Source organism: Microcaecilia unicolor, unplaced genomic scaffold, assembly GCF_901765095.1.
Source record: "Microcaecilia unicolor unplaced genomic scaffold, aMicUni1.1, whole genome shotgun sequence".
NCBI classification, from domain to species: domain Eukaryota; kingdom Metazoa; phylum Chordata; class Amphibia; order Gymnophiona; family Siphonopidae; genus Microcaecilia; species Microcaecilia unicolor.
This window is the reverse complement of record NW_021963053.1, coordinates 240,688-267,689: the sequence shown is the minus strand read 5'-3', so window position 1 is coordinate 267,689 and position 27,002 is coordinate 240,688. Positions and strand designations below refer to the sequence as shown.

The 27,002-nt window shown below is 45.0% G+C and overlaps 1 protein-coding gene across 1 annotated transcript in view; it reads left to right on the top strand.

Moving 5' to 3' along the window:
- The window catches only part of LOC115458847 (protein mono-ADP-ribosyltransferase PARP10-like), a gene marked incomplete at its 5' end in the record, with an annotated part of 48,078 nt that overhangs the window by 2,679 nt on the left and 18,397 nt on the right, over positions 1-27,002 (top strand). Inside the window, 2 exon segments of the mRNA XM_030188673.1 lie at positions 7,439-7,562; positions 10,776-11,873. Coding sequence (XP_030044533.1) covers positions 7,439-7,562; positions 10,776-11,873 — 1,222 coding nt within the window.

The following is a 27,002-nucleotide window of genomic DNA, read 5'->3' as shown; positions in this document are numbered from 1 at the left end:
TCCAATGCCAAGCGGTGGTGGTGGAATCAATTACCGTCACAATTAGGATGATGTTTAATTATGGTGTGTTTTGTAAAATTCTTAACGCTTTTCTATTCTCAAAGTACGTATTAGATAAAAATTGATTATTCTAAATGTAATTAAATTTGCAGCTCCTGAGAATGCCCAGTTTATTTCCTTTAAACCACACATAACTCTATTTGGGGAAATTGCAGGGTAGAAGAAATTGAATTGAAACATAGAAAAATGTAGGTAGATAAAGACCATAGGGCCTATCCAGTCTGCCCACCATGCGCCCATCTACGCTTCCTTTCACTATTTACAGATCCTAGGTACTTGTCCCAAGCTTTCTTGAATTCATATACAGTTTTTGTCTCCACCACTTCCACCGGGAGGCCGTTCCACAATATCTACCACCCTATCCGTGAAGAAGTATTTCCTCGGATTACTTCTGAGTTTTTATCCCCTTTCGTCTTCATCCTATGTCCTCCTCGTTCCAGAGCTTCCTTTCAATGAAAGACACTTCCTGTGCATTTATGCCGCATAAGTATTTAGACTGCTCTCCCCTGAATAAAGCCCGATTCTGCGGGTTCACGTCTTTCATCAGGGACTTGAGTTAGGACCATCTCACCCCTAGGTTTATTGCCAGCTGATAGAAAGCTTCACCTCACAAGTACTCTTCAAGGCTCCTGTGGAGATGGGAAACTCTCGGGGTGTGGATGTTTCCATGACGTCACTTGAGAGAACAAACTTTATTAAGGACATATGCATGAACTGAGAAGGAACACATCTCATAATGTGCTTAAGCATTGTAAAAAAACATCAATATCAATACAAGGTATGCTTTGTCTCTATAAGGATTGTTAAGCTCTAAGATATTAAATCTTAACGTGACATGGAACAGTGAAAACGGAAAACCTACTGCAAACTAAATTCAAATGATGGAATTCCATTCAATGCATTCATTTAGTCCAAGCGGGATCACCGTATTCAGTTCAAAAATCCAGAACTGCTTGCGTGGCCAAAGCAGCTGCTTGATCCCCGCCGCGAGCTAATTCTGGTATGTGAACATAATAACCCCTGCAAATCTTGAAACAAATTGTAGAATTGCAAACAATGTCCAACCAAAGGCGCCATCAGAGTGATCATCAGGCGGCTCTTATGTTCAGTGAGACGCACTTTAATACCATCCGAATAGTGCATCCTACGTAACATAAATTGCAGGGGTAATAAATAACATAAATTACGTGTGTCATCTGGCAATTAGTAACGTGATTCAACTTGTACTTAAAATTGTGTCCTAGGGTGTATCTATTCTGTCATTACTGATGTTTTGCTGACAAAATTGACATGAATTACAAGGACCATGTACGCCTGAACAGAATTTGAATGTTTGGCTCCGTAATCGAGTGTACCAAACTGTCCCCTTAGATTATGCCCCCTCGTGTATGTCTCATCAGAGCATACCAGGGAGGTAAAGTTTCTAAATACCATAAATGACTGTTTCATGAAATAATTGGTCCTGAAATAATGAGGGGGGGGGGGGGGAATTTTCTTGATCTTACTGGAGCACAGGACTTTGTGCAAGGGGTCACAGTGGTATCACTTGGCAATAATGATCACTCTGTCATTAAATGTTTTGCAATCTGTTGCCAAAAATGTGTTTTAAGGCAATTTTAATGTAGTAGGGTTGAAAAGCGATTGAGAAGTCTACCAGCAGTAATTCTGGAAGAAGGGTCCATAAAAATGATTAGCTGAGGAGGAAGTGACGTCACCGTCGGAGATGGAAGCCTGAATCCATAGCTCCGTCGGGGCAGTGCAGAAATTAGAGCTATTTCCCGGTTCCAAAACCCCCGAGATTGGCGGTTTTGAGGGCAAGACAAAGAGAAGCGATGGCGACAAGAAAACGGCTGGAAAAGTTTAAATTCGCCGCGACACAGAAGGTCGAGGCGGCGAACACGAGCCGGTCCCAGCAGAAAGCTAACAACAAAATGGCCGCCGCGGATTCTGGCTCCGAACGGAGGATCCAGTAGAACAGCTGGAAAGTGATACCGAGCTGACGAAGCAGGAGGTAGCGAGGTGGTTTAAAGCCTTAAAGGCTGAAATGTCGGCGGTCCGGAAAACTATCCGGGAGGCGGTCACAGACGTTCAAAAAGAGGTGAGAGAGATCGGAGGCAGGGTGGAGCAGGTGGAGGACACGTTGGAGCACGTGGAGGGAGAAATAGAGGGCTTGCGCACTACACTTACAATTGTGCAAGCTGAAAAAGCAAAACTGCAATTGGAGGTGGAAGATCTGGAAAATCGTCCAGAAGGAACAATTTGAGATTCAAAGGGGTACCTGAAACGGACCAGAATAAAGACTGTGCACAGGTGATTCGAGAACTTTGTGTTAGAATATTGGATATTGGCACGGAGGGACAGACCAATATGGAGGAGTCTGAAATAAGATTTGACCGGGTACATCGGAGGTCTGGGGCCCAGGAGAGATCAGCAACCTAGGGACATTGTAGTATGCTTCAAAGACTATACTATTAAAGATAAGATATGGAAGAAAGCTAGATCCCAGGGTGAGATCCTCTGGGATAACAATAAAATATTGGTGTTTCAAGATTTGGCGCTGGGTACCCTTCAGAGGCGCAGAGAATTTAAAGATCTGACCACCTATCTTCAGCAGTCCAATTTCCGATATCGTTGGATCTTTCCTTTTGGTCTCCAGTTCACGGCGGAGGGAATCACCAGACGAGTGGTTACGCTAGGAGAGGCTTGGAAAGTCCTTACTGAACTGGGATATACAAACCTGCCTCCGGCGGCATCGGGTGGGAGCTCCAGTATGTCAGCTACGACAAAGAAGGGGCCATCATGGCAGAGAGTTCGCCCACGAAGAGAGAACACTACACAGCTAATCAGCAGTGACCAGAGTACCCTGAACGGACGTGAGGGGGTTTCGTGACTTCAGGTTACCTCATGGGTTTGATGGGGAATTGTTAAGAAATATGGTATATAGGTGGGGGGCAATGTTGGAGTTGTTATAGGATGTCTGTTTATGGTTGAAAGGGTCTGGGAGTTAAGCAGAAATATGCGAATATGGGGGGAGGGGGTCCTGGGAAATGTTGTTGTGTGGGAAGAGGGTGATGAGCTCCGGCGGGGAGTAATTTCCTCAATATCATCAGCTGGCGGCGTTAGGCTCAGTCCAGCGGGGGGGGGGGGGGGGGGGGGGGTGGAGGGGGGGGGAGGGAAGGGTACCAAGGGTTTACGCATTGGGTCATGGAATGTCAATGGGATGAACTCCCCATTGAAGAGAAGTTTGATACATCGGGAATTGCAGAAACTTAAGTGGGATATTATATTATTGCAGGAAACACACATTCAAAAGAGGGATGCACACCTACTTAAACATCGGGGATATATTGACTGTATCTCACACTTTGATGCTAGAGGGGGTAAGGTGGGAGGATTAGTGATTTATATCCGTAGACATATCCCATTTGTACAGAGGAAGTATACAGGGATGCTCTGGGAAGGTGCCTGGCGATTAGGGGTCAGCTGAATGGTAAGGAGGTGACCATAGTAATATATATGCCCCTAACTCAGGACAGGGAGAATTCTTTACCCGGATACATAAGGAACTCTTCCAGTTTCAGAAAGAGGGGATGATCTTAGGAGGAGATTTTAATACCAGTATGACATCAATGGATCATTCAAAGGGGCTGGTTGATAAGTCCTCGGCCCACTGTACACAGTTAAAATCACTTGTCTCCAATCTAGATTTAGTGGATGTCTGGAGGCTTAGGCATCCGGGCCAGCGGTCGTATACCTTTTTTTCTCGTTCCCAGAATACCTATACAAGGATTGACATGGTGTGGTGCAGCCGCCAATTATGGGACCAAGTGTCTGAGTCACATGTGGGGTCCATATCTGCATCAGACCACGCCCCAGTGGAGCTTGAGCTTAAGGGCCTGACAGAGGAAAGGCGCCAAGTTTTTTGGAGATTAAATGAACTAATTCTGGGGGATGGTAGGGTGCGGGAGGATATACTCCAGGTCATTCAGGATTACATGCTTATGAACGATACTGGTGAGGTTCAGGATGGTACATTGTGGGATGCCCTGAAGGCTGTGGTGAGGGGTCATCTCATTAAGTGGGGAGCACGGAAAAAGAGGCAACGAGAGCAGAGGGAATTGGATTTACGGGCACGACTAGTGAAGCTGGAATGCCGTCACCAGGAGGGAGGTTCTGGGATAGTCCTGAGAGAGTTAAGACAGTGCAGGGCGGAATTAGAGAAATTGCAAGTAGAACGCGTGGAGTTTTTACGTACGATACTACAACAAAAATTTTATGAATTTGGGAATAAATCTGGACGGATGCTGGCTAATCTTCTGAGGCATAGACAAAGGAGCCACACAATAACAAAAATTAAAGGGGCAGGAGACAAGATGTACTATGGAAATGGAGAAATTAGAGATCAGTTTGAAAAATTTTATCAGGTCTTATACCGTAGTGAGAGGGGGGCAGAGGGGGGAGAAATCAGGAAGAGTTTAGGGGAGTTGCACCTCCCAAGGCTGTCCAGTTTGGAACGCAAACAATTAGAGGCCCCATTCCATCTTGAGGAGATTCAACGGGTGATTAAGGGTCTCCAAGGAGGGAAGGCGCCCGGCCTGGACGGATATTCTGCCAGGTTCTATAAGACTTTTGTTGGGGAGGTGGGGCCCATATTGCTGAGGGTTGGGAATGCGTGCTTTGCTGGCCAATCGTTGCCGGGGAGCATGCATGAAGCAGGGATCTCCCTGCTTTTGAAACCAGGAAGGGACCCGGCGGTGTGTGGCTCCTAACGCCCCATCTCACTGATAAACCTAGATGTTAAGATCTTATCCAAGGTAATTGCTGATAGGTTAGGAAAGGTTCTGCCTACGCTGATTCACACTGACCAATCGGGGTTTGTCATGGGGTGGCAGGTGGCGGACAACATTAGACGCACCCTACATGTTATGTGGGTAGCCCAACAGAGGGGGATCCCAGTGGCTTTTTTGAGTACGGATGCAGATAAAGCGTTCGACAGGGTGGAATGGCCCTATTTATGGGAAGTGCTGGAACATCTGGGGTTTGGTCGGGGGTTGATAGGGTCGCTACAGCGGTTATATGAGCAGCCAGTGGCTAGAATTAAAGTCAATGGGGGGTATACACCAGCTTTCCAGATTGAACGGGGAACTAGACAAGGGTGCCCGCTGTCGCCGCTGCTATTTGCACTCTCGATCGAGCCTTTGGCTCAGAGGGTGCGGGAATCAGTTGACATTCCAGGAATTATGATAGGTGGTTCTGAACACAAATTGGCTTTATTTGCTGATGATGTGCTATTCTTTGTAAACAATCCGGGGTTGAATCTCCCTATATTGTTGGCAGAGTTGGAGGAGTTCAGTAGGCTTTCTGGTTTTAAGATAAACTATGACAAATCTGAAATGATTGGGGTGTCCATAGCACAACATAGGATGGAAGAGCTCGCACGTAAATTTCCTTTTAGATTGCGGAGGGATAATATTAAATATTTAGTAGTGAAAATACCTGTTCAGATCCCTCAGCTATACCAGCTAAATTACATACCGTTATTCCACCAAATACGTAAGGATATGGAGGGTTGGATGGGTAAGTGGGTGTCCTGGTGGGGAAGGATAGCATCAATTAGGATGAATGTATTGCCTAGACTTTTGTTCCTGTTTCAGACATTGCCGGTAGCGGTCCCTGGGAGGGAGTTGAGGATCCTACAACAAGCAATATTGAAGTTTATTTGGGGGGGCAGAGCTCCGAGGCTCAGTAGGAAGCTGCTTTGGCGGTCGACAGAGTTGGGTGGGAGAGGGGTACCGAACCTTGAGTGGTATTATTGGGCAGCACAACTGAAACTTATATCCACGTGGGGACAGGATAAATGGTCAGTGGTAGCATACATGGATCAGGAGATGGTGCAGCAGCATAGCCTGCAGTCAGTAATATGGGCATCCTCAACTTACCCCACTATTGGCAGGCTCACTACCAATCCGTTTGTTGGGCATTTATTGACACTATGGGGTTCCCTTAGGACACGCTTTTGGAAAACTAGAAATACATCTACATATGCTTATATTCGGGGGGAACCTACATTTAGGGTGGGGTTGGGAAATCCGGTAGCAAAGAGGTGGGCTGAGAGGGGCATATTGAGGTTTCGAGATTTATTAGAAGATGGGAAAATGAGATTGTTTACAGAGCTCAAGGAAGATTATGGGGTTTTGGATAGGGATAGATTCTTTTATTTACAGGTCCAACATTACATTTATACACAAGGATGGTTACGAAAGGATCCAGAGGATCATGAAGAATTAGAGAACTTGTGGGGCTCTCTGGGAACAATGAAGGGAGTTATATCTAAGTTGTATAAATATATAAGGGGTAGGAGTTTTGAGAAATGTTTGTATATGACTAGATGGGAAAGGGATTTGCAGAAGGAATTAACAGTACATGAGTGGAAGGCCATTATTTTGGAAGTTAACAAAGCATCGACATGTGTGTTGCTGAAAGAAAATGCCTTCAAGGTACTCTCGAGATGGTATTTTACCCCACATAGGCTGCATGTGATGTTTCCAGGGGCCTCACAGTATTGTTGGAGATGTTTAACGGATGTGGGAACCTTTTTACATATTTGGTGGTCCTGTGGGAAATTACAAGTGTATTGGCAAACTATTACTGCAAAGATAACTGCCCACACAGGCAAGAACTTTTTGTGTGAGCCTCAGTGGTGCCTGTTGGGCTTAGGGAACAGACGAGGAGCTAAATGGCAAAGACGTTTGAAGAGGATGTGCTTGACAGCTGCAAAGAGTGTCATTGCTCGGTTTTGGAAACAGCAGGAGGCACCAACAGAGCAAGACTGGCTTCTAAAACTGTCCCTAATTGAGGAGATGGAGAAACTAACCGACAAAAGGTTAGGAAATTATAATATGAACGATGAACTCTGGACACACATAAGAGCCATGACCCAAGTGAGTTAGCAATAGATGCGTGGTGGGAGAGGGGAGGGAGGGTAAGGGGGGGTGGGGGGGGGGAGAAATAACAAATTAAAGTTTGTATTTGTTCATTTGCAGATTTATAGTTGCTTAATAAGAGAGAATGCTTAGAATGAGAGATGTATAGCATTGTACACTATTGAGGAATTATTCAAATGTCTGCTTTGAATTGTGGAAGTAATGTTTATTCTGTTGTTTATTAATAAAAAACTATTGAAACAAAAAAAAATGATTAGCTGGTAGACTTGGGCTATTGCTCATCCCCTGACATGAACTATGAGAAGTTTGATCAATGTTTAGAAATTTGCCAGGTGCGTCTGACCCGCATATGCCACCATCAGGATACAGGATGCTGGGCTTGATGGATCTCAGTGCGGTTTGACTTAATGTACCTTCTTATGTTTCTTCTACAGCATGAATTAGATTCCCAGAATCCTCTAATGCCTCCTCCAAACTTTGAAAGGAATTTCCTTCCTTGTACTTACACTATGAAAGATCCGGAAATCTCATTAAACAATTCCAGTAAACCAGACATAGGTATGTAATTCTGCCAACTCCACTCCCCTGCTCCTCCAACTCACCACAGAAAAACCCAGACATAAAAAATTCCATTCTTCTCCACCCTCCCCCCCCCCAGGGCCGGTGGAACTTGGTAAGCAAGGTATGCAAGGCAAGGAGGCGCCAGCATTCGATGCATGCCACAGACTGCCGTGTTTACCTGTTGCGTTGGCGCTGCGCTCCACTGGCCACTGCACACTACAGCCTTCCCAAGACCTACCTTGAAGGCCAGGGCCCGCCTTGGTGGTATAGTGGCCTATGCGGCTAAGGGGGCAGGAAACAATCCCACTCTTTCCTGCCTGCTGCCCACTACTTCATCTCTGCTTTGTTCTTCTGTGCTGTGGATGGCACAGCTGTGTTTTAAAAATGGCTGCTGAGGTTTCCAGTCTCTGCAGCCATTTTGAAAACAATGCGGGTGCTGCCCGCGACATAGAGTAAAGAGACGGAGTTGTGGCAGCGTGCAGAAAAGAGTGGGATTCTTTCCTGCCCCTGCAGCCGCAGAGGCCACTACACCACCAGGGTGGGCAGGCCCTAAAAGGTAGGACTATAGTGTGTGGGAGAGGGGTGTTGTTATTATGCAGGAGGGAGATGGCAGTCACAACTGTGGCGGGGGGGGGGGGGGCAGGCAGCTTTTGGCACAGTATAAGACGCTCATCACAAGGTCAAAATATAAGGAAATCGATGGACTTCATTAGGGGTTTATAGCCCATTTAGTTATGTTTAAATAAATGAGATCTGCATGAAAGAAAATATTTGTTTTTATTATTTTGACTCATGAAAACCACTTGTCCCTGAAACATGGTCAAAACAGAATAATGCATTTCTGCAAAATGAAATGAGGTGAAGATGTGATTCCATGTGCCCAAATGAAAGCGTTTAAATTTATTTCCAATCTTTATAACACCAGGCTTCCCAAAGCAGATTACAACAGTTAATATGAACCCATCAGTAAACAGGATATCCTCACTGAAATTTGGCCATGTATTACTGTGTTGTATAGAACAGTGTAGAAAGGAGCACAAAATATAGCCTTTATTAGTGCTGTTTGCACCAGCTACAATAATTTTTAAGCAGTTTTAGTGATATTCAATTTTATTTCATATTTATATGTACATATGGGAAGCTTTCAAATAAATTAAAGCTATCGAGTAAAAAAAAAAAAAGAGCTGGCACTGGGCTGAAGAAAGGTGGGAAAGGAGAAGAGAGAAAGGAGATGCTGGACTAGAGGGGGCAGCATCTGATAGTTTGCAGGGGTAGCCAGAGGCCCTAGCACTGGCCCTGCCCCCCCCCCCCCCAAACTAGAAAACCAGACACAGATATGTAATGTAGCCTACCCAAAAGACCCCTGCTCCTCTAGGTTCACCACTGAAAGCCAGACATGAAAAATTCCAATACCTCCACCCCCTCCACTAGAAAACAAGACAGATATGCAATTTATCGTTTATTATTTCACTATACCGTAACTTGTTGCACAGCAAAGCAGAATTGTTCACAGAAATTATAAAACAGCAATTACTAAAAGAATTCCATTTAAAATAAGAAAGAGAAACTAACATACCTTTCATTCAAGAGAAACATTAAACAACATCCTAACACTCATAAATCAAACACACCAAATCAGACAGGTAATGCAGTTGCAATTCCATTTGCAGGTTTAGAGCCAAAAATAAAGTCCTCATTAGTTACCAAAATTCTAATCAAGAAAAATGTGTCTTTAGAGCAGTACAGAACAGAGGAGAAGACTTTTCCAGTATTATTGACTGTGGCAATAGTTCCATAGTGCTGGTAACAAAAAAAAATTAGAAAGCTGACACTTGTGTAGATTCCCATCTCGCTCTAGTTTACCAGTTTTTGTCAACAAGCGAGTGCAGCGTGCGAACAGGTGCATAAGGAATGGTTAAGGCAGCAAGATATGACGGAGTTGATGGAGTGCCTTATGTGTTAAGGTTAAGACTTTAAAATTAATCCTGAATTCAATGGAGAACAATATTGATGTTGATGAAGAGGAGTGACCCTGTCGTACTTAGAGGCACGGCAAATCATATGAGTTGTAGTGCTCTGTTTAGTTTGTAACTATATTTTAAATTGGCCTTTGTAATAAATAATGTTGCAATAATCATACCATGTAGTTATATATGCATACTATTATTAGTGACATTTATATCCCACATTATCCCAAATAAGTTTGAGTTCAGTGTGGCTTACAATAAACAGTATAGGATGCATAAGAAAGTAACTTGTTATAAAAATCCAATTTTACAATATAGTATCAAACATATTGGGATAGCTATGGATGTTTAACATTGAGAAGTAGTACATGAAGCAAAGAGAAGGTTAATGGTAAATAGAGTAATAACCAATTCAGGTAATAATTAGTTGTTTGAGATATGGTTGTTCTTTGTGAGGGTTTGTTTGAATAGGAATGATTTGAGGATTTTGCGGAATCTAGTATATTTCTTATTTTGGGTGGTAAGGAGTTCAACGTTCTGGTATATGATAATGTACATAATGAATCCAAGTCCAGCTGCCTGCCCAACACCCATGCTCTTTCAGGTTTGTTGCAGAAAGCTAGACATGGAAAAACTCCATTCTCTTCCCCCCCCCCCCCCCCCCCCCCAAACTAGAAAACCAGACATAAGCATGTAATGTAGCGTACCCAACACCCCTGCTCCTCCAGGCTCACCGCTGAAAGCCAGACATGAAAAATTCCACTCCCCTCCCCCCAAACACGCACACTAGAAAACCAGATATCGATATGTAATGTGGCCTACCCAACACCCTACTCCTCCAGGCTCACCACAGAAATTCCACTCCCCCCTCTACAAGAAAACCAGACATAGATATGTAATGTATCGTGTCTAACACCCCTGCTCCTCTAGGCTCACCGCTGAAAGCCATTCATGAAAAATTCCACTCCCCCCCCCCTCCCCCAAATATTAGAAAACAAGAAATAGATATGTAATTTGCCCTACCCAACACCCTGCTCCTCCAGGCTCATCACAAGGCTAGACAGAGAAAAATTCCACTTTTATGATTGTGTAGTAATGTTTCATTTATGACTGCCTTTTCGAGGTGCTTATATTTGTATGAGCACCTGTGTAATTGCTGCACTGTTTCACTTTTGTGACTGCTTTTTCAGGTTATTATGGTCTCAGCTCATGATAATATTGTTACGTATTATATTCTTTGCAGAGAAAATTAAGAATTTAATGGCCGCCATTAAAATGGAAGAGCAGCTTTCCAGTAGGACGTCTGAGCTGTCGTCGCTGACTGGGAGTCTTGGGACTAGTGAGCCTTCTGCTTTGCTCACTCGAGGAGCAGATACCGAGCCGCTTACAAATGCTTGGGAAGAGGAGACCAACTTGGACCTTTACACTGACCAGATAACTGGTGAAGACCTGGCCAGTGATGTCAACCCTGATGTAGCGAATGAGGAACTATTTGCACATGATACTGGGAAGGAATGGAATAACCTAAACTCTGATCAAGCTGAAGATGTAGACCTGGAACGTGCCATCCAACTCTCACTCGCCCCCAATGCTGAGGTAGATAACATTGATGAAGAAGCCCAAATGCTGTTTGCTATCCAACGCTCCATGGATGTCAGAACCCAGAATTTGGAGGATGAGGAAGTCCGCAGGGCTTTGGAAATCTCGCTACAGTCCTACCAGCAGGAGGTGTGCTTACCTTCAGCAGTTCAGGGTGATGACTTGGAGGTGGCACTAGAAGCCTCCATGAAAGATGCCATCCAGGATGCCAGTGAGGCCCAGCTGACCATCCTTTCCAGCAAGGATTGTGACAAGGATGAAATCACTGCTCAGCTGCTCCAGGAAATTCAGTCAAGGATGAAGGAGGAAAGGGTGGAGAATGACTGCTTGCAGCAGCTGCCTAAGCGCTGCCAGACGTATCTGACGTATCTCCAGCGGAAGCATGCGGTGCAAATTTCTCTGGAGCACAGCACAGCTGTTATCCATGGTTTCCTTGAGTATCCTAGCTATGCCTCCAGAGACTTGACGAGGCTGGTGAACAGAGTTTTGCAGGAGAGGCAAGAAGGGCTGCAGAAAGAGGTACATTGGGTATGGTATAAGCAGCAAACTCGGGCTGTGCCGTACCCTGCAGCTGCCAGCGCCTTCATCGAACAGGCTTGGAGGCAGCAACACAAGGAGCTGGATATATTGTTTGATAACAAACCCTACACAATTGATTTTGAGAGGATGGAAGAGTATAATATAGACACAGGACAGTCTGTGTCAATCCAGCGGGTGGAATCTGCTAGCAGCATCCTGCCAGGTAATAACATAATAACCATAGGGAGGTCCATTTTCAAAGGAATTCAGCCAGCTAGATCCAAGCCTTTGAAGACTGATTGGACTTACCCAATAAGTTACGCTTCCTGAATTTCACAGGCAGCTCAAGTAATAGAACAGTTACAGCTACAGTTTATTAAATTTGATGATACGTTGAAACCCTGTGCAGCGGTGGCTAAGAAAGCAAATAGAACGTAAGGAATTATTAGAAAAGGAATGGAAAATGAAAATGAAAAAATGCCTTTGTATTGTGCCATGGTTTGACCGCACCTCCAGAAGCCATTATTAAGATGGATACGGGGAAAATCCACCACTTGTTTCTAGGATAAGCAGCATAAAATGTGTTGTACTGTTTTGGGATCTTGCCAGGTATTTGGATTGGCCACAGTTGGAAACTGGATACTGGGCTTGATGGACCTTCGGTCTGTTTATTATGTAAATGTAATACACTGCAATACATAGTAAAATATCAAAGCAGTTTACAATTTAAAAAATTAGTCACAACAAAAGAAAATAAAATAAAACAGATATACTATATGTGTGCCGGGGGGGGGGGGGGGTGAGGTTAAGTTCAAAGGAGAAAGCCAGCACTGATTATATTTTCCTTCACCAAAAAGTGTGCATTATTCAAGGATTTTTGAGTTCCTATGGATTTCAAGCTGTTCAGTGCTAGAACTCCCTACCTAGCAATCGTAGATGTTTAAATTCCTACATTTCTTTTTGGCGCACTCTTAAAACTTTTTTTTTTTTTCAAAAATTTTTATGTTAATTTTACACTGATTAATCTTTTCCCTCTCTCCTGCCACTCCCCTCTGCAGTCCATCAATAAAAACAGTCCCTGGCAGCAGCAGTCTCTTTCCTCTCTCCTTCCCTCCTGCCACTTTTCCTCTCCACTGTTTTTCAGTAAAAACAGTCTCTGGCAGCAGCAGTCTCTTCCCCCCTCTCCTTCCTTTCTCTCCCTCCGGACTCTCTTCAAGTACTACATTTTTGAGGTTGATGAAAAGGATGCATCACATTGGACATGGCTATAGAAATTAATCTTTTTTAGAGATTGGAGCTTGAAGAGAATGATAGTGTCTCTTGTGGAAATTAATTTCCTCAGCTGCTTCTGGAACAGAAAAACAGAGAACCATCTCCATGCTGAGGGAACTTCACAGTCATAGCCCCCCTGGTAAAACTGAAACAGTTGGAGAACTCTGGTCTCCCTTACTTGCATGTTGGACTCTTGCTGGTGGTTTGAGCTGTTGCATAATGGGAAAATGAAAGGTGGAGCTTTAACTTTTTCAGCACCAGTTCTGTGGAGCGGTTACTTACTGAGCCTGAGTCATGTTTAGGAAAAAGCGAGAAATCTGACTTCTTAGCCACCGTTCGTTCATTTTGTTTACTACTATTACTACTTATCATTTCTATAGCATCTGGCCTCTGTATCGGTGCCCTAAACTGATGTTATGCCAAGCTCTAAAATGCAACCTAAAATATTAAACTAGACTCAAACACTATATAAAACCCTAACAGAGACTTAAAAGGCTACACTATTGTCTAAACTGTCTTTGCTAAATAAGTAGAGGAATTGAACAAAAAGGCAGTTCTCGTCCGTCCGCCCCCCCCCCCCCCCCCCCCACTCCCGATATTCAGGTGGCGGTGGTCAGGTCCTAGCTAAATATTGGCCAGGACCCGCATAACTAAGTAACTAACTACATAGATATAGAATATATTAGTAAAACCTTCCCAATGCCCCTTTTGGCCTCCCTCCTACTCCCCCCCCCCCCCCCCCCCACACACACTCCATCCTACCTGTCTCCCTGGTGGTCCGGCAGGGTCTTTGGGGGCAGGGGAGCAGCCCTCTCACTCCTGCCCCTTTGAGGCTGCCTTTCAGAATGTAGGGGTTGGGGGTGGTTCAGGGGGACAGGAGGGACTTAAGAACATGGCAGGGGGTGCTGGTGTATGAGGGTGGCCTGGAGGGAGATCAGGAGGGCTTTATTTTTTAAACATAGTTATGCGGGTACCGGCCTGATATAGCTAAGCAACCTAATTTAGAGCCGGCATCATCATAACCCCAGGCTCCTCCCCATTTCCACCCCCTGCTTTAATTGTATTCCTGTAATGCTATAAAAATGTTCATTTTGGACCTCTTTTGTGAAATCAGCCTCCGATGCAGATATGGACAACTGAAAATACATTACAGTTTGCGTCTTTTGAAAACCCATCTCTTTCTTAAGGTGTATGGATCTGAAGTGGCTTTGTGAACCACACAGTAGGCAGAATCAATGAGATTTTGATCATTGGGTTGCTAATTTTAATTGTTAAATAGTAACATAGTAGTTGTTTAAGCCCCTGAAAAGCTCCACTCCAGCCCACCCAAATCTATACCGTAAAAGTCTGCCCAGCGCTGGCTTTGCTTCCCAGTTACCAGTGTTGCCACCTAATTTCTGCTAATCTTCTTTGGATCCATTCCTTCTGAACAGGATTCCTTTGTGTTTAAACCAAGCAGTTTTGAATTCTGTTACCGTTTTCATCTCCACCACCTGCAGGAGGACATTTCAGATGTCTGCCACCTTCTTGGTGAGAAGATACCTCCTGACATTATTCCTGAGTTGGCCCCCCTTCAATCTCAATTTATGTCCTCTAGTTCTACCATCTTCCCATCTCTGGAAAAGGTTTGTTAGTGGATTAAAACCATAAGCACATAAGTATTGCCATACTGGGAAAGACCAAAGGTCCATCAAGCCCAGCATCCTGTTTCCAACAGTGGCCAATCCAGGTCAGAAATACCTGGCAAGATCCCAAAGAAGTACAAAACATTTTATACTGCTTATCCCAGAAATAGTGGATTTTCCCCAAGTCTATTTAATAATGGTCTATGGACGTTTCCTTTAAGAAGCCGTCCAAACCTTTTTAAAACTCCACTAAGCTAACCACCTTTACCACATTCTCTGGCAATGAATTCCAGAGTTTAATTACACGTTGAGTGAAGAAAAATTTTCTCAGATTCGTTTTAAATTTACTACATTGTAGCTTCATCACATGCCCCCTAGTCCTAGTATTTTTGGAAAGCGTAAACTAGACGCTTCACATCTACCTGTTCAACTCCACTCATTATTTTATAGACCTCTATCATATCTCCCCTCAGCCGCCTTTTCTCCAAGCTGAAGAGCCCTAGCCGCTTTAGCCTTTCCTTTCAAATATTTGCACATGTGTATCGTATAACCCCTGTTTCTCCTTTCCTCCAGGGTATACATGTTCAGGTCAGCAAGTCTCTTCTCATACATCTTGCTACACAAACCCCATATCATTTTCATCACTTTTCTCTGAACCACTTCAAGTTTTTTTACATCCTTAGCAAGATACAGCCTTCAAAATTTAAACACAGTACTCCAAGTGAGGCCTCACCAATGACTTGTACAGGGGCATCAACACCTCCCTTTCTTCTGTGGGTAATACCCCTCTCTAGCATCCTTCTGGCCACAGCCACCGCCTTGTCGCATTGTTTTGTCGCCTTGAGTTCCTCTGACACCATCACCCTGAGGTCCCTCTCCTGGACTGAGCTTACCAATCTCTCCCCTCCTATCTGGTACATCGTTTGGTTTTCTGCACCCCATGTGCATCACTTCTTTGCATTAAATTTTAACTACTAGACCTAGCACTCTTCCAACGTTTGGAGATCCCTTCTCATGGTTTCTTCTACCTCCAGAGTAGCCACTGAATTGTTTATCTTTGTGTCATCTGCAAAAAGGCAAACTTTTTTCCTTCTAACCCTTCAGCAGTCTCTTTCACAAACACATTAAACCGAATTGGCCCCAGCACTGACCCCTTTCTTTCCTCCAAGCGGATTCCATTTACCACTGCCCACCACTTTGGGTTTTGAGTTCAGTTCTCTGAGCTTATTCAAGAGTCTTCTGTGAGGAACTGTATCAACGGCTTTGCTGCAATCCAAGTAGATTACATCTAGCACATGTCCTTTTTCCATTTTTTTGGTTACCCAGTCAAAGAAGTTGATCAGGTTCGTTTGGCAGGATTTTCCTTTGGTAAAGCCATGTTGCCTCGGATCCTGTAACCCATGGGCTTCTAGAAAATTAACTATATTTTCCTTCAGCAACGACTCCATTATTTTTCCTACCACTGATGAGAGGCTTACCAACCTGTAGTTTCCCACGTCTTCCCTCTCTCTGCTTTTGTGAAGAAAGACCACATCAGCTAGTCTCTAATTCTGCAGAACCTCTCCTGTTCCTAAAGATCTATTAAATAAATCCTTAAGAGGTCCTGCTGGGACTTCTGAGCTCCCTCAGTATCCTGGGATGTATCCCATCCAGCCCTATAGCTTTGTCCACTTTCAGATTTTCAAGCTCCTTGGCTGCTGACCGCTATCCTTCTCCAGGATTTTCTTCCTTGAATACCGAAGTATTTGTTCAGCATGTTTACTTTATCCTCATAACTCTCCACATAGCCATTCTCAGCATCTTTCTGTCTTAAAATTACATTCTTGTCTTTTCGCCTTTCCCCAATATAGCTGAAAAAGGTCTTGTCACCTCTCTTTACATCTTTAGCCATTATTTCGCTAGCAATATTTCTCTCTTTGCTTCTTTGAGTTTAATTTGTAACCTTTCCATGATACTCTTGTTGTGTTCTTCTGTATTTCTTGAATGAAGCCTCTTTTGCCCTTATTTTTTGAGCTGCAGGATTCCTGTTTATTTTGTTTTGTTTACTTTCCACCAGCAACTTCTTCAGGTATTCCCCCATGTTCCCAAAATCAGTACGTCTGAAATCCAGTACTTTGAGTTTTGTGCATCTGCACTCCGCTTTCACTCTTACATCAAACCATGATGTGTGATGATCACTATTGCCTATGTGATCATTCACCCGGACAATGGAAACACTGTCTCCATTTGTGAGCACTAGATCCAGCGTCACTTCCCTTGTGGGTTTCATCACCATTTGTCGGAGCAAGGCACTTTGACAGGCATCCACAATCTCTGTACTTCTTTCCAATTCTGCCAATGGGACGTTCCAGTCCACATCAGGCAAGTTGAAATCTACCAACAATAGCGCCTCCCCTTTCATACCAAGCTTATGAATATCTTCTATCAAATCCTTGTCCAGCTTCTCCATTGTGCTGGAGGTCTGTAGATAACACCTGTGTGGATACAGATTCCATGTTCTCTTTCTAGGATGATCCATATAGTTCCTTCCTTTCCCAAGGTTCCTTTTATTTCAGCGGCTCTGATACTGTTTTTCACATACAGCACCACTCATCCACCTCTTCAAGCTTTCCTATGCTTCCTAAAAAGATTATAGCCTATTATGGTTGCATCCCATTCATGGGAATCATTGAACCATGTCTCTGTAATAGCAACAACAATATCCAAGTCTTCCTCAAACATCAGTGCTTCCAGATCTTTTATTTTATTTTATTAACTTTTATTTTACATTCAGTCATTACAACTAAAATGTCAGAAAAAGCAAATATCATAAAGTAAATTCACAATTTGAGGAAATAAATCACATTCTTTTAGACCACAATATAAAGTCGAGGCAAGATACAAGGAAAAAAAAATTTTTAAGGAATATATATAACAAATAATGTCCTAGGAGCGGTAGCATGCAATATTCTCACAGCCGGATATCACTGATAAGCCTATTGAACATTCAGGTTTGAGTTCCACTATTCTCTCTAGAACTAATGAAAAGTTTCATTTTGAGGGGATCAAGAAACATGTAAGTTACTGAATCAAGAGATACAATGCAGCGACATGGAAATTTTAACACAAATAAAGCACCTAAAGCCACTACTAACTAACTAACTAGCATTTCTAGCGCTACTAGGGTTACGCAGCGCTGTACAATTTAAACATAGAAGGACGGTCCCTGCTCAAAGAGCTTACAATCTAAAAGACAAGAGAACAATCTAAAGACAAGTGAACAATCTAGAGGACGAGTGAACAGTTAATCTGATAGGGTGGATAGATTGGGGCATTCTACTACTACTACTACTTAACATTTCTAGAGCGCTACTAGGGTTAACGCAGCGCTGTACAAATTAACAATTAAGGACGGTCCCTGCTCGGAAGAGCTTACAATCTAAAGGACGAAATGTCAAGTTGGGGTAGTTAAGATTTCCTGAGAAGAGGTGTAGTGATTAGGTGCCGAAGGCGACATTGAAGAGGTGGGCTTTGAGCATTGATTTGAAGATGGGTAGGGAGGGGGCACGGCGTATGGGCTCAGGGAGTTTGTTCCAGGCATGGGGTGAGGCGAGACAGAAGGGGCGGAGCCTGGAATTGGAGGTGGTGGAGAAGGGTACTGAAAGGAGGGATTTGTCTTGAGAGCGGAGGTTATGGGTAGGGACGTAAGGGGAGATGAGGGTAGAGAGGTAAGGAGGGGCTGCAGATCGAGTGCATTTGTAGGTGAGTAAGACTAAGCCTCATAAATTCTCGTCTAGTGCTTCCAGATCTTGAACATTTTTACTTAGGCTATGAGCATTTGTGCTTATTGCTAAGCTTCAAGCCACTTATTGAACTCCTCAGTTTTACATTGTTTTTACTTTCCCTTCCCACATGTAGGCATAGCTGCCGAAAGGGGGGGGCAGGGGAGACAAAATTCCCCGGTCCAGGCCTCCAAGGGGGGCCCGGCGCTGCAGTCCCACCCGCCCTCCGTCGTCGACCGTCTGCCACCGGGCCGGGCCCCCTGCATTGAAATCACAGTGCCTTTCACCTCCGTGTGAAAGCACTGCAGGCAGCAGGGCAGCAGATCGCCTCCCTTTGGGCCTCCTTCCCTCCCTGTGTCCCACCCTCGTCTGACGTAACTTCCGCGAGGGGAGGACAAAAGGAGAGAAGGAGGGCCGAAGGGAGACCATCTGCTGCCTGCAGTGCTTTCACACGGAGGTGAGAGGCGCTGTGATTTCAATGCAGGGGGCCCGGCCTGGTGGCGGACGGGGGTGGAGGGGGTGGGGCCCCGGGGGCGGCCTTTCCCAGGCCCAGTCTGTCGGCGGCCCTGCATGTAGGAATAACTTCAGAGAAAGCTGCAGTCCGAACCAAAGGTTTCAATCCCTGCCCAAGCTTCTGTACGCTCTCTGTGCTCCAAACTTGCTATTGCTCCCAAGAGGATTACAACATCAGTGTTAAAATCCTTACTCTCCTCTCAGATCACGTTCCATTATTTGATTGGTACTCCTGGTAGCTGAGGATCCTGGAGGGCATTTCACTAGGTTGGGTCCTTTGAACTGTGTTCCTAAGTTAATGCCTCTGATAACAGTCTCCTAGCAGTAAGAATTTACTGCTTTGCACCTATCTTTTATTATTTTGGGGCTCTCTTGGATTGTGTTACATTCCTTGCCTCTGGTTCCACATCAGTACTTCTTGAGCATCATAATGCTCCAATGCAGCAAAGGAATTATATAAGGGAGGGCTGGGAGAGTGAATGCCTCAGTGTCGCATGTCTTAATCTACTTGAGCCTCCTATGACCCATCTATTCCTCTGTTGCTTTATTCGCTGTGGCATTACTGCTGGTAAATTGACTGGAATTGAGTAGTCCTGGATGCTTCCTTAATTGTAGCTAATTCCTTCTTGAGGTTATTGATTTCATCTTTTATAGCTGACTAGTAAAAAAGGCCCGTTTCTGACACAAATGAAACGGGCGCTAGCAAGGTTTTCCTTGGAGTGTGTATGTTTGGGAGAGTGTATGTGAGAGTGAGTGTTTGAGAGTCAGAGTGAAAGTGTGAGTGTGTGAGAGAGAGAGTGACTCTGGGTGTGAGTGTGTTTGTGAGAGAGTGTGTGTGAGAATGAGAGTGTGTGCAAGTGTGTATGTGAGACACAGTGTGAGAGAGAGTGTGTGTGTGTGTGGGCAAGAGACAGAGTGTGTGTGAGACACAGATTCTCTGTGAGAGTGAGTGTATGACACCAAGCGAGTGTGTGAGTGACTGTGTGGCACATAGAGAGTGAATGTGATACTGTGTGAGACAGAGTGTGTGAGAGTGAGAGTCAGAAAGACATTGTATATGAGAGAGACAGTGTGAGCCGTGCCCTCCCAATCCATGGCCATCTGTCCCCTGCCCCCTCCATTCATCCTTTTCCAGCAATTCCCCTCTGTCCCTGAGCCCTGCCCTCCCAATCCATGGCCATCCATGTTTGTCTGTCACCTGCCCCCTCCATTCATCCCTATCCAGTATTTCCCCTCTCTGCCTGAGGCCTGCCCTGCAATCCATATCCATCCATGCCCATCTGTCCCCGCCATTCATCCCTATGCAGCAATTCCCCTCTCCCTGAGTCCTGCCATTCCAATCCATGCCCATCCATGCTCATCTGTCACCTGGCCCCTCCATTTTTCCCTATCCAGCATTTTCCCTCTCTGCCTGAGGCCTGCTCTGCAATCCATATCCATCCATGCCCATCTGTCCCCTCCATTCATCCCTATCCAGCAATTCCCCTCTCCCTGAATCCTGCCCTTCCAATCCATGCCCATCCATGCTCATCTGTCACCTGGCCCCTCCATTTTTCCCTATCCAGCATTTCCCCTCTCTGCCTGAGGCCTGCTCTGCAATCCATATCCATCCATGCCCATCTGTCCCCTCCATTCATCCCTATACAGCAATTCCCCTCTCCCTGAGTCCTGCCCTTCCAATCCATGCCCATCCATGCTCCTCTGTCACCTGGCCCCTCCATTTTTCCCTATCCAGCATTTCCCCTCTCTGCCTGAGGCCTGCTCTGCAATCCATATCCATCCATGCCCATCTGTCCCCTCCATTCATCCCTATCCAGCAATTCCCCTCTCCCTGAGTCCTGCCCTTCCAATCCATGCCCATCCATGCTCATCTGTCACCTGGCCCCTCCATTTTTCCCTATCCAGCAATTTCCCTCTCTCCCTGAGTCCTGCCCTCCCAATCCATGCCCATCCATGCTCCTCTGTCCCCTGCCCCCTCCATTCATCCATTTCCAGTAATTCCCCTCTCTCCCTGTGCCCTGCCCTCCTAATCCATACCCATCCATGCTCCTCTGTCCCCTGCCGCCTCCATTCATCCTTTTCCAGCAAGTCCCCTCTCGCCCTTCCATGACCCCCCCCCCCTCGCATCCATGCTACTCTCTCTCCCATGTCCCAGCCTGGCCCGCCCTCTTCTCCCCCCCCCCCCCGTTCGCATCCATGCCCCCCCCCCTTCGCATCCATGCCTCGCATCCATGCCCCCCCCCCCCTTCGCATCCATGCATCCCTTTTTTTTTTTTTTTTTATTCTTTTTAACTTTACCTCCGTGGCGGTTCGTGCAGCGAAGCGTCAGGGAAGGAGGCGGCGCTCCCGACGTCTAGCTTTCCCTTCGCTCAGCGCTGTGTTCCGCCTTGTTTTGAAGGCGGAACACAGCGAAGGGAAGGCTAGACGTCGGGAGCGCCGCCTCCTTCCCTGACGCTTCGCTTCCGTATTTGTTTGTTTAGGCGCGAGGGCGTGGCAGAGACGGCTGGATGGCTTCACACCACGAACCCCACGCACCCCACGAACCCTACAGCCAGGGAGTGACGTCAGATGGCTTCAGAACGTTGTCCTCATTAGAACGTTCACGGTGCGTTTTATTATATTAGATGTTTGGAGACAGATGGGGCAAGCTGTAAGGTTCCAGATGGTTTGCCTTAGGACTAAAGCACAACATATATTACATTGAATGGAATTCATGTTTATGTGATTCACAAGTGTGAAAAGGTGAACTGTGTTAAGGGATGTAAGCATTGCCATACAGGGACAGACTGAAGGTCCATCAAGCCCAGTATCCTGTTTCCAGCAGTGGCCAATCCAAGTCACAAGTACCTGGCAAGATCCCAGAACAGTAAAACAGATTTTATGCTGTTTATCCTAGAATATGCAGTGGATTTTCCCAAGTCCATCTTAATAATGTCTTATGGACTTGTAGGAAGTTATCCAAACCTTTTTTAAACCCCGCTAAGCTAACTGCTTATACCACATTCTCTGGCAATGAATTCCAGAGTTTAATTACACGTTGAGTGAAGAAATACTTTGTCTGATTCATTTTAAATGTACTACTTTATAGCTTCTTTGCGTGTCCCCTAGTCCTAGAAGTTTTGGAAAGAGTAAACAAACAATTTACACCTACCTGTTCCACTCCACTCAGTATTTTACATACCTCTATCATATCTCCCCTCAGCCGTCTCTTCACTAAGCTGAAGCCTTTTCTCATAGGGAAGTCTCATGGATACCCTTTATCGCTTTCGTCACCCTTCTCTTTACCTTTTCTAATTCCACTATATCTTTTTGAGATGCAGTGACTAGAACTGCACACAGTGTTCGAGGTCCGGTCACACCATTGAGTGATACAAAGGAATAATAATGTTCTTATTTTTGCTTTCCGTTCCTCTCCTAATACCTAACATTCTATTTGCTTTCTTAGCCAGCGCTGCACATTGAGCAGAGGGTTTCAACATATCAACAATGACACCTAGATCTTTTTCCTGGGCGTTGATTCCTAATGTAGAACCTTGAATCACATAACTATGGTTTGGGCTCCTCTTTCCCACACACATCACTTAGGAGGATTGACCAATGTAGGGTTTATTGAAGATACTTGTCTCATGATGTTCCTGTATAGGGAGAGTTAACCTGGGGGAGGGAGGAGAGGAGTGGGCAAGAGGGACTATAAAGTCAGGATGAAGACGGAGAGAGAGCAACTTTTAGAGGCCAGAACCTCTGCAAATGAAAAGGAAGGTGTCCGCATTCGTTGTCCAGTTATGGTCCCGGTTCCAGTTCGTAGAGGCAGTGGGTTCCCAACAATACACAATCCACACGGGTTTGTATATATATAGAACGTATATTGTAGTTACATATTTAGGCTCACAGCACTTAGTACAGATAAGTATTACAATGCTGTATCTGTGTGTGTGTTTAGATGGGAATCAATGAGAGAAAGGTAAGGATAGGGGTGTTCAGAGGGAAAAAAGAGAGCCTTGGGGTAGGGCTGAAGGAGAAGGGGGGAGCAGAGCCAGGAGCTCTGGGGCTCAAGATGGGGGTGTGCAAAGAAAGAAAGAGAAGAAGAGCAGAGCCATGTGCTCTGACTTATATATATCTAACAGGAACAGAGATGGGTCAAATAACTTCTTTCCTTCCCAGCCTTTATCATCTATTTCCTTTGCAAACTCCAGTTTAATTTCCTGATGTCAGGAAGGTGAGCATTTTCAAAGGTTTTAATCTTTGAAGTGGAGCCTATCTATCTGGCTTTCATTGTTCCCAGATGCCCAGAGAGGACAAAGGTATGTTAAGTAGGGGTACTTGAGAAACAAAGGGCTAGAAGGCAGCTTGGCAACATTTGGTCCATCTGCCATCCTCAGGGATTCCTGAGGGAGGGGGGAGTTAGCAGAAGCTGGCTTCATATTAATCTAAGTATGTCCAGCATCTCAGCAATCCTGACAGAAGGGGGGGTGCTTTTTTTTTTTTTCTTTAATAGAATAGATTGAGAGAAAATGAGATTAACAAGGAGCTATTAAGAGAAGGACACAGGTAAGAGCAGATTAGAATCTATGAATCAAGCCAAACAATAATCTGAAGATATATAAATTCAAAGCTTAGCTCTCTGGCAGCACTCCAAAGCAAGTGTTCTCTTTTCAGGATTTTCCAAGTCTCTACAAAGCTACCCCACCTTTAAAAACACACAGTCTGATTTGGTTTTTTAGATGGTTTTTGCAGGGGTGCAATTTTTTATAAGCAGATAGTGGGGATTTTGTGTTATGTTTGATGTCTTGTGTGTGTTGTGGTGTTTTACTTTATTAGTATTTTATGTTTGTTATGCTGTATGCCGCTTGGTTATGGGCGGAATCTAAATGAATAAACCTAAACCTAGAAGGGGGGCAGCTGCCACATTAGAGGGGGCCTACAGTCGTGAGGGGTTGGGCTGGTGCATTATTAGAGAGGCTTAGATAAAATAGCCTGTGTCATATGGTTTGTCCATAGAGCTGTCCAGTCCTGGTCTGCATGGCAGATTAAGGCAGGAACAGGACTGGACAGTTTTATGGACAGACAAAGAACAAGGAGGCAGGCATTTGGGAGGGGAAGGGTGGGAAGGGAGACAAATGAGGAACCTAAGGAATAGGGAGACACCGCTGTTCAGGAGTTCTCCACCTAGGGCCCTGGCACTGAGGGGTGCTGTTTCACTATCACATTTTCATTAGTGATGTATAGGCAAGCTTTGCTGGACTCCAGGTAACCTGCCAGTCTCTAGTGATTGAAAACAGTGTACTGAAGCACCCCCCCCCCCCCCCCCCTCTACTGGTAGCAGTGCAGCTGGCAGACTCCCGCACAGTTAGAGGGAACAGGTGGGAGATGCCACCATTTTAAAAAATGCATGAAGATCGAATCCTTAACACCTCTCTGCTGAAAAGCTGTTTTCATCTAATTAGGGAACCCTACCCCCCCCCCTTCTGATTCTTTTGGCAATTTCAAAATGTGTAGTGCGGCACATGAAAATCTTGGGCATCCCTGATTTAGGGAGGCCTCTGTCTTGGCTCTATATACTTTTGGCTGTTTTCTGATTACATAATTTGATTTGTTATCTTTTGTCTGTGTTGAATTATGGGTTGGGTGTCAATACACTGTAGAAAGTTTTGACTTTTGTACACTCCCTTGTAAGTATCTGGTAACGGTAATCAGGATACACATGTGAGCGTCCGTGCATGTGCAGTCCGACACAAACCTGCTTCTCCATAACAGGTGACTGGGACTCCCTCTGGTGGCGCAGAGTGGTAGGATTTGCACCCGCTTTGGAAATCCAGTCCTTACAACTCTAGATCATGTATAAGTCGGCGGTCAGTTTAGGAAGTGAGGGGTAAAAAGCTGGGCTTGGAGAATGTAGGAGAGGAGAAGGGTGTAAGGAGGGGGACTGGGGTCATAAGAGGGAGAGGAAGGGAAAAGGGTTGTGAAAGGAAGGTGAGTGAGCCAGTGGGCAATATAGAATAATTCCAAATAAGTAAATAAGGAGAAATGGGAGGGACGGGTGAGAGAGGTGATGAGAGTAGAAGGGGCAGAGAGGAAAATGAGCTGGGGCAGGGATTGAGGGGGTATTTGAGTAAAAAGACTCTTGACCACAAATGTTCTGTAGATGTGAACTACTAAATTATTAGAAATTGTGAATGCCCCTGGCAACTAGATCTCTTCCCTCCCTGCCTCCTGACCCTCCTCCAGAGAAGAAATGGCCCCACAACAGCAGAATCTTCCGTCCCTGCATCCCTCCTTGGTGGTCTAAAAGGAGAGTGCTGATTGGGTGATTCCCATCTCCTGTCAAGAGTTAGGAGGAGGAAAGGATTGTGAAAATGGAGCTTCAAATAGAGTTAGTGGTCCAGTATTTCGTATAAAATTGTGTTTAATGTGGCAAACGTACCCCTTTCTGTTACAATCATATTTTGGGTTAGTTTTTCTGGCAGTAGTCCTACATACTTGAACTACTGTGATTTAGTATATTTGGGCCTAGCCCCCCCCCCCCTCCCCCCCCCCCCCAAAAAAAGCTTTGCCTTGTATACAAGTTTTGGTTCATCATGGTTGTAGATGAGAATGGGTGACTATGTTTAGAATGGCTGCATTGACAGTTGTAGCTAGGATTTGCTTTCAATTGCCATCACTCTCCAGGATAATTACACATTATAGCATATAATCTTAAGGCTCTTTATATTCATCTGATATCCCTAGTACCTTAAATTTTAATTAAACAACTCAATAATACTAAGGTGCAGGCAACAGTCCAGCAGCGAGAGGGGTACTATCCAGTCTTTTGCACTGATTGTCACATATATGATCTCCCAGTTGGTGAGAGGTTATATGTGTGTGCTCGAAGCAAAGATGCTACAGTAGCAGACTTGGAGGAGCTGAGGGAGACAGAGAGGCATATTTTCAAAGCACTTTGGGAGGCTAAGTTCCATAGGTTTCTATGGAACTTTGGGAAGCTAAGTGCTTTGAAAATGAGCTTCAGAGTTACATAGAAGAGGCCTCCAGGGATGTTGTAGAGAAGTCCCACCTCTAATCTGGCAGACCCTGTGCTGCCTTAGAAGAGGGAGATCTCCTAAAAGGAGAGCATCACCTGGTGAAGCTGGAAGTAATCCTGTAGCCAGGACCAGCCCATCAGGGGATGCCATATCCTCTTGCACCAAGGATGTGTCTCCAGGGAGCTTCTGCCCAGGAGAGAAGGGTTAGGATGGCTGTTGTAATTGGTGATTCGATTATTAGGCATGTAGATAGCTGGGTGGTTGGTGGACATGAGGATCACCTGGTCAATTTCCTGCCTGGTACGAAGGTGGCAGACCTCAAGCATCACCTAGACAGGATTTTAGATAGTGCTGGGGAGGAGCCGGTTGTCTTGGTACATGTAGGTACCACTGACCTAGGAAAAGGTGGGAGGGAGATTCTAGAAGCCAAATTTAGGCTCTTAGGTAGAAAGCTCAAAACCAGAACCTCTAGGGTAGCATTTTCCAAAGTGCTCCCTGTTTTGTGCGCAGGGCCAAAGAGACAGGCAGAGCTCTGGAGTCTCGATGAGATGATGCTGCCATAAGGAAGGTTTTAGATTTATAAGGAACTGGGCAACATTCTGGGGAAGGAGGGAGCCTGTTCCAGAACGATGGGCTCCACCTTATTCAGGGTGGGACCAGGCTGCTGGCTGTGACATTTAAAAAGGAGATAGAGCAGCTTTTAAACTAGAAACTGGGGGAAGGCCGACAGTCGTTCAAAAGCGCATGGTTCGGAACAAGGTATATTTCAAAGATATTACCAAAACAGGAACGATAGAGTATCCCGATAGCAAGGTTGCAATAGAGACCATAGTAGACTATCAGGCTCATTTTCAAAGCACTTAGCCTCCCAAAGTTCCATAGAAACCTATGGAACTTAGCCTCCCAAAGTGCTTTGAAAATATGCCTCCAGGTGTCTTTAAATAAAAAGCAGAAAGAGTTTTAAGATTGCAAATTGTCAAGTGCTAAGCAAGAAGTAAATAAGAACAACAAATGTAGTTTGAAATTTCTATATGCAAATGCCATAAGCCTAAGAAATAAGATGGGAGAGTTAAAATATATGGCAGTAAGTGAAAAAAATTAGATATAATAGGCATGCGAGTCCTGGTGGAAGGAGGATCACCAGTGGGACACTGTCATAACA